Consider the following 13,431-nt stretch of genomic DNA (forward strand, 5'->3'; position numbering starts at 1 on the left):
TTGAATAATTCCAAAGAGGCACAAGCTTGCAAATGAAAGGATACTAAAGCCAACAGCAAAGATTAAAATCTTCTGATTGAAAGTCCTTTAGACTTTTCCTCTTCTTGGTCTGTGATACTATACTTGGAAATCAATTCTTGGTCGTAAGGGAGAGGTTGGAACTTGTTCACTTGGTGAGGAGCATGCTTGTTGGTAGAAGAAGGATGCGTTTCTGTTTGTTCAGAGAGTATACTGGTCTCCAAAGTTGACGAAGACTCCTGCTCGTCCACAGAGGTGGCGTCATAGTCGAACAAATCCTTTTCTTCTTTTTCTTGTTCGGCCTTCTCAGCATTCACCTTACTAAATTCATTAATTAAATTTCTGAAAGATTCATTGGTTGGATCGTTGTACAATTGGTCAAAGGTTCCTTGTTGAGTGATCGATCCGCCCTCAATGACAACAATTTTGTGAGCTTTCTGAATGAAATGGATGTGATTGGAGACCATCACAACTGTTTTGTTTTTCAATAATCCAAAGATACCATGCTCCAAAATATGATCTGCTGTATGCACATCTATCATGTTCAAAATTGAAATCGTTGAAATCAATACATTTTTGAATAAAAGAGGACATGTCACTTACCAACTGCAGATAATGGATCATCCAAAATGTAAACATCAGTGTCCGAGTAGAAACTTCTTGCTAGGGAAACTCTAGTCTTTTGTCCACCCGACAAGTTGATTCCCTTTTCACCAATGATTGTCAAGTCACTAGCCATTAACTGTGAAAAATCAGTCTCCAAGTTGCATGCATGAATCACTTTCACATATTTTTCCTCGTCATACTCTTCTCCGAACATGATATTGTCTCGAATAGTTTCATTTCTAATCCACGATTCTTGAGAAACATAGGAATAGGAGCAACCTGGTCGTTTTTCAATACTTCCTGAAATGGTTTTCAATTCACCCAAAATTGAAGAGAGAATGGAGCTTTTTCCTTGGCCAACACGACCAATGACAACACAAAATTCGCCTCTCTTAATATCCAAATTAATATTCTTCAAAACAGCTTCCTCTTGCTCCCAAGCCATAGTGGCGTCCTTGAACGAGATCATAGGAGCATCATCTTCATCATTGTCACGAGCCACCATGTCATCATTAGCCATAATTTCAACTTGTTTAGGTTCAATTTCATCTGCATTTAAAAAGTTCAAAATTCTGTTCATGCTTGCCCAAGTTTTGGAAATATCAATTAAGCTCTCTGGAAGGAAAATCATTTCAAAATGAACAGTGTCCAAAATAGTCAATATAGTGAAAGCAATTGTCATGGTCAACGTTTGTTCTCTAAAATAGCAAAAATGTAAGAAGCCTAAAAATGTAATGGATGGAATGTAAAAGTACCAAATGGCGTTGATACCTCCAATAGAAATGTATTGCTTTCGATACGTCTTCATTTCATCATCTCGAATGTTCATAATTTTGTCTCTGAATAATTTTTCGAGGGCATACAATTTCACAAATCGCATACAAGAAACCATTTGTGAAATAATTTCGCTCCTCTTGTCTTGGAAAGCTTCCACTTTTTCCTCTAACTTTTCATGAACATTCATGAATACAAATGAGAGTGGAATGATGAACAGAATCATTGAAAATCCAACAAAGGCAGAAACTCCAATAAAGTAATACACAAGACCCACACAAGTAATAAGTGTGAACACAACCGAAGATACCATTCCAGCATGATAGTAAAACCAAGTCAGTCTCGAAGTATCCGTCGTACAAATGTTCATAATAGTACCACTAGTGTAAGTATTCCGTGCCATCGAACTCAACCTTAATGACTTTTTGTAGATGGCATCCAACAGTGAATTCTTAGAGAAGTGTCCGATTTGCTGCAACACCATGACTCCATAGCATCCCATGGCCGATTTTATACCCTTACATGCAAACATGACAAGACATAAACCTCCCAAATATCCCAGCACTGGCCATGTAAAGACATTCACATCTTGCTTTGACAATACATCCTCCGTGTATCGAAGAATTCGTTCCAAAGCAAACACTCTCCCAACCTCACTCGCCAATCCGATAAATCTGAAAATCATACTCGCTGCCAAATTTTTCCAATACAATTTCACAAATTCCCAAAATAAGTGACGAGAGGTGGCAATCTTTTTCCGAGAGAGAATTCGTTCCAATTCTCCTGTCGTGTTACAAAATTTCCAACTCGTTGGTATTTCAATCAGATGTTGAAAATCCACCGATTTGTGTTTAAATGCATGACGTACGACTGGGAATATCAGTGAAAACATCATGTAAGAGAACCATGAATAGACCACATTTGAGGTTTCTTGTGAAGTGTGTAACGTTGATGAATGTGTTGGTGGTGGACCTTCGTGTGATGCTTTCACAGATGGGATCAAGCCTATTGTGTCATCTTCACCTTCTTCACCGATAAAGACGAGTCGACTGTCACTGCTGGTTCCTTCCTTCTCGTCCTCTCCATGAATCATCTTCTTTGAAGAGGAATATAAATGAAAATGGTCATCCAACTCTTCTTCGACGTGGTCGACGAATTATTAATATTCATTCCGTTCGTTTTTGATTGACTGAAATTCGAGTTGTGCACGAGAGTACTCTCATGCTGCGGAGGAATCATTTTTGTTTTTTTTCAAATAAAACCAACTCCAACTTTCGCTTCAAATTTAAATCATGCGTACACTTGGAGAAGAGTTGGAAGCAGGAGAAATTGAGAGTTTGTTTGTTTTTCAACTTGGAGATGCACTGTAACATTGTATAATGAGGGCTTGCAGTTACTTGTGAATTTTCAGGATTATGGCGTTTGTCTAGTGATGACAATCTCACAGATCGCAACAAAAGGCACGTGCATATAGATTGAATATGAAGTCTCAATTTCAAGTTGAACCTCGTTTTAGTATTTGAATGGTGGATAAAGCTCAATGCATCCAATTAGAAATGAGATGGATTTTCAACGAATATCAACCCTGAAATTGAAAAATACATTCATCATTTTCAGATGCGTGTGCTCGAATAGGTTGAACCTGGGCCCATTCTCATCAAGAGCTTTGTCTACCTTAATTCAATCGGTCGATTGAATAGCTGAAATGTGGCGTTTGCATGCCTTAATCACTTGCTGTGGTTCCATTCTGCCATGGTTCCAAGCCAATGCATTTACTCCTTTCAGAAAACAACAGTTGGAGATCGAAAGCACATCTCAATGATTAACTGCTTAAAACCACCCACTTCTCCAAATAGGTACCAGCAATTTGCTCTTAATAGTGTACACTGTCGAAAATGCACATAATAATGTGTAAAAAAATATTGGTAAAATTAAATTGTCAATTTGAACGGTGTAAGCTTCGAGTACGCTTGCAGAGAATGCGCAGAAAATGTAGCTTAAAATTTCGAGTTTGGATGATGAAGGTGTAGGAACCACTAGAAATGCAATGGCGCACACTGAAATAAACGAGGCAATGGTTCCTTCAATGGATTTACGAGTATTTGCAGGATAATTCCATTTTGTTTTTCCAAAATTGAATCCAACAATAGAAGCCATTGTGTCACCAATTCCCAGAATTAACACGCCAGAGAGAGTTCTATGATAGTTGATTGTAGTTTCATGACTGAAAATTTCTACACATGTAGGTATCATGCAACCAATCAGTAAATAAATATGAGTTAAAATAAATGTACCCGAGTCTCGGCTATCTGTGAATTGTTTGATGTAAAAGTGGAGAGCTTTTGCTAAACGGTTGTTATCGTGCTCAGTGATGAATTGAACTCTAAAGCTCTCAATGAGTAAAAATAAGCAAACTGCCACAGCATAACTGAGGCACATAAATAGTGGCTTTTGAATAGTGCAAGGAACAAACATAACTACGGCCATAATGTGGAAAAATTTTCGATAAATAATTTTTGGAACTCGAATGCGGTCTCCAAAAAGTAGAATCAAGTCTCTGTGAGTTTTTGTTTCCACAGATTTTGAAATCTCGGACTTTTCATTGGTAGGTGCAGTAGAATTATGACGGTATGTCTTTGGGTCACCTGATGAGACGACTTTTGGTGGCGGCTTTACAGGTACCTGAATTTCTCTAGAAAAACTCATGACAATAAATATTATGAAAATACAAGCAAGCCAATACACTAAATAGTAAACATGATAAATGTCTTTGAGAAAGATGAATTCCAATAGCCACAGAACGGGATGCTTCACGTCAAATTGAACTAAATTTGTTGTTTCCTCAGGCAACAGCACCCGTTGAGTCACAAATGTTAACACCACAGAATAATATGCCACTGCATAGGCCACATAATTGGTAATGGTGTTATACCTCCGCCGAGTCCATTTGACAAATATGAGATAGCATGTCACACCAAAAAATACAGTCGATAAAACCATTAATTCTATGAAAGCTTCAATCATTGAAACATCATCTGCAACGAGAAGATGGGCATTACGAGATAAATCAACCAATCTCAAAAAACATATACTCATCACATTGCTCATAATAATACTCTCTCCAAACGTGAACGAGTGAGGAGAAAATTTTCTGCACACGGAAAACGTAGATTCAAACACTAAAAACCCAATAATGACCACAATGAATAGCGAGAAAAATTCGTGAGGGCTCAGCCACCTTGTCAGCGCTCCAACATCAAAAGTAGTGATGGCCAGTTTCAAATCCGATATTTTCAATATTTGAGCAGTAAACTTTGAAGAAATTGGCCAATAAATGCTCAAGGCTGCTGAGTAGCTTCCGAAAATTAAAATTTTGATGATTTGAAAATTGTCTTCAAAATATAAAGCTAGAATGTTTGTGAGCAGACACGCATGAAATACAGAGAATGGCTTTGAAAAAGTCAATATATCTTGCCTAGAGTCAGTATATAAAGCTTGAATTTGTTTTTGTTGTTGAGCAATGGACCGCACCACCACTGTTCCATCGGTAAATCCTGCTCCCAAATCAAAATACATTCCGATACAATAACTTAATAATGGGAATAATCCATATCCCACTAATTTTCCTTCCACAGCATCTCTATATGTTTTTCCGATATGAAAGTACGGTATCACAATCACACAACCAATAAATATACACATTTCCATCAAGAAGTGAATATTTTGGTGTTTTGATTTCCAAACAATGTGTTCTATTACCTCCGATAAACTGTCCAGAGAAGATAACTCTCTCGCCCTATTCACCAGATTCGGATAGAAACAAAACATGGAAAAGAAGAGAATGAGACTGCACAGAAAAAACAAGAGCATGCGTTCATTCATTTTTTTAGTGTTGAATTGGGTTGGATTGCAAGGAAGATTGCAGACTAGTTAGTTGTGTTGAAAGTAAGAATTTCAACTGGATCCATCGGTATATGTTACAATATTCGCCACAACAAAAATTGTTTGAGATCATGACATAATTTTTTCCTTTTTCCCTTGGAGGAAGATTGTGAACATACAAAGGGGGGCTTAAAAATGTTTTGAAACGCGTACCTGTTTTTGGCTTTCTCTAGAAACTTTGACAGACATTGGTCAGGTAGAATTTCTGAATGTTCACGGAATGGTCAATTTTGCCATTTCCCTTACCTATTCGATATCTTGTGCTGCAAACACCCTGAATTTCAATACTGAAAATCAACAACCATCTTTGGTGATTAGATATTTTCCATTTTGTGAATAGTTTGAATTTCCTCATCATGATTTTGCTTGCGTGATTCATATTGTTGCAATGACCCGTCATATACAAGTACGTACTCACTAACATGAGGACAATTGATAAAAATTGAGAGAATTTTGTACGACTCTTACAATTTTGATGCTTTAAAATCGTACACTAGTCAGTCACTTGTCCCCAGAATTATCATAATTTGTTGTGCACAAAAAAAACAGTATTCGGTCGCTTCTGTGAATATCCGTGTTTTGTTGGTGACCAGAGATTATTTGCTGAAATCAAGCGCTCAGTTTTTTTGTGTCGGAAGCACTCACCAAACTGCGCAGAAACATCATCATCATGTTGCATTCTGAATCATCATCAGCACAGTCTTCAGTGAATACAACAACAATTCTTTCAAATACAAGTAATTCTTCACCGTGTGCTGACAGTACGTCATCACTGCCTGCCACCAATCACGCAGCAGAAGACATGACACAACAACATCAGAGCCGGCTCACACAAACGGAAACAATGACCAACAACAACAACAGTAACGGTCAGCAACATCCTACAGCGACTATCCATACACATGACATCAATGTTCTGGAAGATAAAAAGAAAGAATCCAAACAAGAGACCTCATCATCGACAACCACTAGTTCTGAACTTGGTACTTCTCTCAGCCAGGACATGATGTCATCAAGGGTTGAAACCAACCATGAAGAGTCCACACTCCTTCCATCATCCTCTGAATCAACCACACCGAGAGAGAGTATCATTCAAATGTCTTCTGAGGAATCACAACAACAACAACAACAAAAGGAAGGCTCTTCTTCGTCCTCTCAATCCGATATTGATGATGACGATGAAGATGTTATGGAGCCCAATAACGGGAATGATGATGAGGATGCCGAAGAAGACATGAGCAACAACGCCTCACACAAGTACTTCAACATTCGTCTGCCTCACAAGAACGATATTCATCTTCTCTCGACACTTCGTTCCAAAGTTTCCTGCTCTCCCATCTATCTCACGCAGTACACGGCTTTAGAGAGTAGTGCCATGATGATGAAACGAAGACATCAACGTTCCGTGAGTACCATGAGAGGAGCTGTTGGATCTCATAATCATCCAACAAGCAATGGAGGAGGAATACAACTCTCTCAAAGTGTTTCTCTCGATTCATTGGCTTCATCTCAAACAAGTTCAATTGCCTCTTCATCATTGGGAGTTTCATCATCCATTCCATCATCATCATCGACCCACCTTCTCAATTCCACTACTAAAACAACAACTCCCAATTCGGGTATCTTTTTGAACGATATGAATGGAACACTTTTTCAAGAGGAATCTGCACTCAAACTCTTCCTTTCTAATGCTTACAATAAGAAACATTCCTCGAGTGCTGCCATTTCAGCCTCTGCATTGTTTACCTCATCGACTACGGAAGAAGATACAGTGAACATTTTGTTGCAGGCACCACAGCCATCACCCTCCACAACCACAACAACCGCAGCTGCTACCACTCGTATGACTGCCAACGATGCCACAGGAGGTTCAACCACTCATCCGAGCAAACACATAGGTTCCGATTCGATGAACGGTGGTGTGTCTTTATTCACCACGAATACCACCACAGGAAACATGAATCAATCCGGAGCGAATTCTCCAAGTTCTGTGAGTGTTGAGAATTTAAATAATTGCAAAATTTACTACTTTTACACGCCTTATGAGAAGGCTTTCATGACATCAACGGTTCCTCCTTCTTCTTCTGCCAATGCCAATATCAAGAACAACAACGAACCGAAAATGGCACAACCATCCGTTGGATCCTCATCGTCGACGTCGGCACCCATAACAACAATAGAAAAAACGACAACCTTAGTGGAACAACAACAAGAACACAAGGAACTCTCTTCGGGTCATCACCATCATACCATTGCAGCTTCAATCTCAGAAACTCCTCACTCAGAGAGTGGCAGTAGTGGTGCAACTCAAGCCTTAATTGAAATTGGAGATCAAATCCAACAACAGGCTCATCATCATCTAAATATTAAGGAGCCAACCGCCATGCTTTCTTCAAATCTTAGTGAGTCTACGAATCATACGACCTCAATGGTTAATCCCGTTATTATTAATAATAACGGAAATATCAATCCTGTAAATACAGTGCCAGCATCATCATCATGCGATAAGGCATCTACTACTCATTCAGAACAAGTGAATCATCCACCTCATCTTATTAATGTAGAGCCACCTCCTCCTCCTTCTTCTTCTCAAAATACCAATGATTCAACACTCTCTCAATCCAGGCTATTATTGGAAAATCATACACAATTAAGCCTTAATTTGAAACCTTCCTCCTCAGCCACCCAAAACCAAGCAACGAATCCATCTGCTCAATACTCGACAACAAACCCTCATCGGAGAGTACAGAGTGATACGGCTGCCTTTCAATGCATGCAACTTGGCTCAACGACCACCACCACCACAACCACCGGCTCGAATGGTAGTAATGACTCTCAAGACAATATGTCCATGAAAACGCCTCCATCTCGAGGAAAACAAACAATCCATGACCTTTCTGAACAAAACTCCTTCGCATTCTCTGGCGCTAATAATGGTAACATTTTGGACCAATCGGAAGGTGATATTCGTTTCATGCTCGGAAATGAAGACATGACACCAGGAGGATCCTCCGCAGTAACCTCACCCTCATCAACAGATTCACAACTAGGAATGTCACTTCCAGTCAATGGATCCAACTTTGACATGTCACGAGCTCATATGAAACGCAGTGGCAGCGTTCGAGGTTTAAACAAGACTGTTTTCTCACCTCTCGATAAAAAGAAATCTCACAGAAGAGTGCAAAGTTTCAATGTGGCTCCAATTACACCATCGCTAGGATTTAGTTCCGAGACAGAGATTCGAGCTGTCACAATCGAATTGGTCTTGTTAGACATTGATGCATGCTTTACTAAATTTGAACCACTGAAAATTATTTCAGATTTGTGGACAAAGGATTTGGATTATTTCAAGTTTGGAGTGAAAATTTTCAACAGAATGTATGTGTGGCTCGAAGATTCGCTCGTTCATCAGTTCACTGTCGAGAAGAGTGATTTAGTGGATTGTCCAACGATTGAATTTGTATTACCGGAACAACCAGTGGCCAAAATCATTGATGCCACCTGCGCAATTATCAACGAGTTTAACACAAAATATACCTACTCGTACTACAATTGCCATTCATTCTCATTTGCCAGAAAAGTTACTGAAAAATTATCAGGAAAAAAGATTAAGAGTAAGAATGTGCTTCCCAAAACCTTGGTTCATCACTTTAGAGAGTGGAGAGAGGCCGAAAAGAAACGAAAAGAAAAAGAAGAAAAAGAAGCTAAGGAAGAAAAGGAGCACGCAAAATCATCCTCGGACAAGAGCCCTGTCACCAATGCAGCAAGCACTACTGCCGAGTCATCAGACGCGACACCCCTCAAAAAGATCAAGTGACGAGTGCGAGCTCTTCTAGTGGCTCAAAAGAAGATCTCAATTCACCAAAAATTCAACCTGCAGAAAAGCCAAAAAATCGTTCCTTGGGACCTTTGGACTATCTTGATCTTGTGAATGAAGAGGAACGAATGAGAGATGTGAATTTCTTGTATTATGTTCCAAGCGATTGTTATTGAAAAAGTATAGAAAATTCCATCAAAAACAAGAAATTAAGAACCACACCTATTTGCTTAATTTAATCAACTCCCTTCTCGAGCAGTGCCCCAATTTTAAAGAGGAATACAAGATGGACTATTATATTTTGAAAACTCTAGATCGATGGTTCTGGGCTGAGAAGTATGCGCAGGAAAATTATGATCCCCTCAAACAAAAGTCCAAATTCTTCCATAAAGAGGGAACAAAAATTCACTTCTCAGAACCAACCTTCCTCAAAGAAATAGTTTTGGATAAAAAGAATAGAAGAAGAAGAATTTTCAACGTGAAACTTGAGGACCCTGCATTGGATATTGACTTTAACGACCCATCAGCTGTTTTGTGGAAAAATGTCGATGGTCATTTAGTTACCAATTTTGATCATTTACGACAAGAAAAGAAGGGAAAAACTGTAAAGGTTCTCACAATGGATGGAGGTGGTATGAAAGGGCTAATTCTCATTGAAATTCTTACAGTCATTGAGGAACGAGTAGGAAAGAAAATTTGTGACATTTTTGATATTGTTGCTGGAACATCTACAGGTGGAATTTGCGCTCTCCTCATCAATCGAGGAATTCCAATGAAGATTGCAAAGGAATTCTATATTGAAATTGGAAGAACCGTTTTTGATCTGAAAACCACACGAAACAAGTCCTTTGTTAAAACCATGAAGGTACTACGAGGAAGATCCTGGTATGATGGCTATCCTCTCGAGCTCTCCTCTCTCAAATTAAGCCAAGATGTTGAATTGAATCACATGCATGCCAAAAAACCTTTGACATTTATTGTGACAACCATGAACAAGTCCACAAATCCAAAGATGAACCTCGATGAGCCAACAGCCTGTGTTCTTAGAACATACAGCGATCCCTATGAGTATGGTTCTAAGAATGGAGACTCATCGAGTAAAAAACAGCCAACCTTTTATAGAGGTACCTTATCCGGAGTGGGTATCACTTGTACAGACGCATTGAGAGCAACTTCTGCTGCCCCCATGTATTTCAAAGCGAGAAGAATCGGAGATACTGAATGTATAGATGGAGCTGTTGTTGCCAATAATCCAACTTCAATTGCTCTCTACGAGACTAAGCAAATATTCCCTAATCACGACAAGTTTGTATTCATTAGTTTAGGTACTGGTGCTCTCTCAGGTAAATCAAGTCAAAGTGATACAAATGATGGTGACGAGGAAGTGAATTTAAATATTAGTCCAACCACCAAGACCAAAAAGAAGGGAATTTCAAAAGTATTTAAGGGAATTTCACAAACAATTAACACCTTGTTATCAGTGGTTAATTTACAATTAAGTAGTGAAAGAATTCACAAAATGGCGAGTGCTCAACTCGAGTTCTTTAAGGAAGGAAAAACTTTGTGTGAATATTTTCGTTTAAATGTACCCAAGTTGGGCGATTACGGATTGGATGAGGTCTCTGACGAATTGGTTTCCATATTTGAAAAGGAAACAAAAGCCTATATTGAAAATCATCCTGATCTGGATCGAATTTGTGAATTATTGAAGCAAGAGTAAAATGGTCTTAATGTTTCTTGCACTAATTTCCATAATACTTTTGAATTGTAATCAAACAAAAGAGTAATATTCTATCTCTGCTATTCTCTAATAGATAGAAATTTTCTCACGTTCCACTACCTCATCACATGTACTTTTGCTTTGGTGAACTCACAAAACAACAATTCTCCAGTGAATTCATTCAAACACATTCCAAACGTTTTGATTTTTGAACAAGCTCCTGACTGTATCATTCGCTTTGTATTTAACATGATCGTTCGTGTGCATCTCCATGATGAATGTCAGAGCGTTCGAACAGAGCAATGATACGCATTTACATTCGTTATTCCAATTGATTGAAATAATATCCATTTCATATCCACTTCTCTAAACCGTTGGATACAGAATTGTTTGATATCATACACAATTAACTCTCCCCAATGGTTGCTTGTAATTGCCCAAGGTTCAAACACTCCAGGACTGTTCAATAAGGTAATGGTTGACAATAATATTCCCGTTGTTGCATTAAAAACAAGAACGCTATTTTCTCTATTTTCACAAAATGCCACTCGATTAGGCGTTGAATGCTTCGATTCAGTCGAATAGAGAATGGTAATTCCCTTTGGTAACTTGCCTGAATATTCCATAATAAGGAATCCTCATTCGCTTGATTCCTCATGGATGGCACTAAAAAATTAGGTTTAAAATTCAAGAGGCGATTTAAATCGTACTTGTGAACTTGCGTTCCATGACAACCCGTCACAAATAATGCATCATGATGGTGCTGATCATAATTCTTTTCCACACAAAACTGAGCAGTACTAATCGTGCTATCAAAATACACACTAGTCCTATATTTCTTTGAATATAAATCAAAGACATGCATACATTTCACATGTGAGTCGAAAATTAAAATCACACAATGACCATAACTAATCTTGACATCTGTCGGACTGAAAAAACGAACATCCTTCTTGACATCCAAATAAGAACCAAAAGTATACAATAATTCAAAATGCATGGCAAAGGGTTTTGGATCACTTTGTTTCAATTTTTGTTGTAATTTTTCTAATAATCTTAATGTCGGATCATTTCGTTGATCGGAATGACAATTATGAAATCTGTTTGTAAAAAATTTAATAAAATTACTTGTACATTCCAAGAACTCGGATCATTATATTTTGGACATTCACGACTTGAATGAGAGCTATGATTGAGTAACCATTCCATTTTCAATTTCTCATGATCTTGTAGATCCATTAAGTCATTCATTTTTTTTGTTTCTTTGTTTGACCAAAAAAAGACATTTCATAAATTGAACAATTGCTCAAGAAGAATAAGAATAAATATTATGTAATTATTCCACCAAGCTCACCAGAAAATATTATCTAATCAACATTTCTAAAAAAGCAATGAAAGTTTTTTTATTTACAAACATTTTGTTTAAAACTAATATTCAACACAGCAAGAGCAATTTGATCCAAATAACTCTCTTCCAAATTTGTTGGATTCATAATATATGACAATTCGGCTTTTCGTGAATGATTCGCACTCGAACTCGACAAAGCATCGTTAGAATGGACAGAAGAACTGTCAGATGCCAAACTCGAGCAATAATGAGAAAAACCAGTTGGATTAGCCAATCCAGGCCATCGACCCATTTTCAAATCATAGAATCTTCTTTTTAACGTTGATAAACTCACACCCAACTCTTTTGCAGCCATGGATTGAGGGAGTGCCATCACTCGAATCAAATCAGAGGCCGACAATGAAATTTTACTTTTCGAAGAACCTTTTTGAGAGAGAGTATTCGATTTGTGTTGTTTTTTGATCCCAGAACTAGACGAGTTAGTATTAGGAGAAGCAGCACGTGGAGAAACAGATTTTGGAGACGAATTTCGACGAGGAGAATTAGTTTTTTGGTTGGAGGACGTTTTCCAAGTTTTTGACTTGTCAGAATCTTGATTGGACAACGGAGGTGAAGGACAACAAGCATGCATGGCAGGTGTGATGACCACTGTTCGAATGGGATTCATCACCGTTGATACCATCATTCGTACAGTAGAATTTGTATGGACATAGGGTACATTGGCATGTGACAGTTCTTCGGTCGAACGGTTAGAAACAAGATGTTTCATTCGAGAAGAAGGACATGTTTCCATATTCATGTGAGAAGTCGTCGAGCTTGCACTGCTCATCGACATGTCCACAGTTTCGAAATGTGTCTGTTGTCGTCGTCGAGTGGAATCGTTCATTCTTCTTGTTGGTAAGGATTGAAATGGAACTTGATGAACAAAACAAAGCATTTGTTGTTGAAGAGAATTGTGAGTATTATTGAATAATGGAAAGAGAACACGAGAGGGAGTAAGGAAGAATTTTCAAGAGGTTTTGGTTGAGTGCTTGATTGGAAAGATTGTAATTTTTTTCTTGTTGTTTTTTGAGTATTGAAAAATTTGGACAATGAGTTTTTATGAATGCACTGAGATGAATAGCAGCATCGGAACTCGTTCGATTAAGAGAGTCGCATTCTAATGAACAATCGGACCGAACTTGATTTTAGAATAGTGGTTGAAGG

The 13,431-nt window shown here is 38.2% G+C and overlaps 5 protein-coding genes across 5 annotated transcripts; 2 read left to right on the forward strand and 3 right to left on the reverse strand.

The window, feature by feature from the left end:
• Positions 1-62: 62 nt before the first annotated feature.
• C9374_012157 (uncharacterized protein) lies at positions 63-2,491 on the reverse strand (the record flags this gene model as incomplete). Its single annotated transcript, XM_044687892.1, has 2 exons — positions 63-553; positions 622-2,491. 2 exons carry the CDS (start codon positions 2,489-2,491, stop codon positions 63-65), a joined length of 2,361 nt encoding a protein of 786 aa, XP_044542592.1.
• Positions 2,492-3,228: 737 nt separating this feature from the next.
• Positions 3,229-5,280, reverse strand: C9374_012158 (uncharacterized protein; the record flags this gene model as incomplete). The annotated part of the gene is made up of 1 exon (XM_044687893.1): positions 3,229-5,280. The coding sequence occupies one exon, from the start codon at positions 5,278-5,280 to the stop codon at positions 3,229-3,231; it is 2,052 nt and encodes a 683-aa protein (XP_044542593.1).
• A 730-nt stretch (positions 5,281-6,010) lies between these two features.
• C9374_012159 (uncharacterized protein) lies at positions 6,011-9,157 on the forward strand (the record flags this gene model as incomplete). Its single annotated transcript, XM_044687895.1, has 1 exon — positions 6,011-9,157. One exon carries the CDS (start codon positions 6,011-6,013, stop codon positions 9,155-9,157), a length of 3,147 nt encoding a protein of 1,048 aa, XP_044542594.1.
• A 286-nt stretch (positions 9,158-9,443) lies between these two features.
• C9374_012160 (uncharacterized protein) lies at positions 9,444-10,877 on the forward strand (the record flags this gene model as incomplete). Its single annotated transcript, XM_044687896.1, has 1 exon — positions 9,444-10,877. One exon carries the CDS (start codon positions 9,444-9,446, stop codon positions 10,875-10,877), a length of 1,434 nt encoding a protein of 477 aa, XP_044542595.1.
• A 1,403-nt stretch (positions 10,878-12,280) lies between these two features.
• On the reverse strand, positions 12,281-13,162 carry C9374_012161 (uncharacterized protein; the record flags this gene model as incomplete). The annotated part of the gene is made up of 1 exon (XM_044687897.1): positions 12,281-13,162. The coding sequence occupies one exon, from the start codon at positions 13,160-13,162 to the stop codon at positions 12,281-12,283; it is 882 nt and encodes a 293-aa protein (XP_044542596.1).
• Positions 13,163-13,431: the final 269 nt, after the last annotated feature.

Source organism: Naegleria lovaniensis, assembly GCF_003324165.1.
Source record: "Naegleria lovaniensis strain ATCC 30569 chromosome Unknown tig055, whole genome shotgun sequence".
Taxonomy (NCBI): Eukaryota; Heterolobosea; class Eutetramitea; order Acrasida; family Naegleriidae; genus Naegleria; species Naegleria lovaniensis.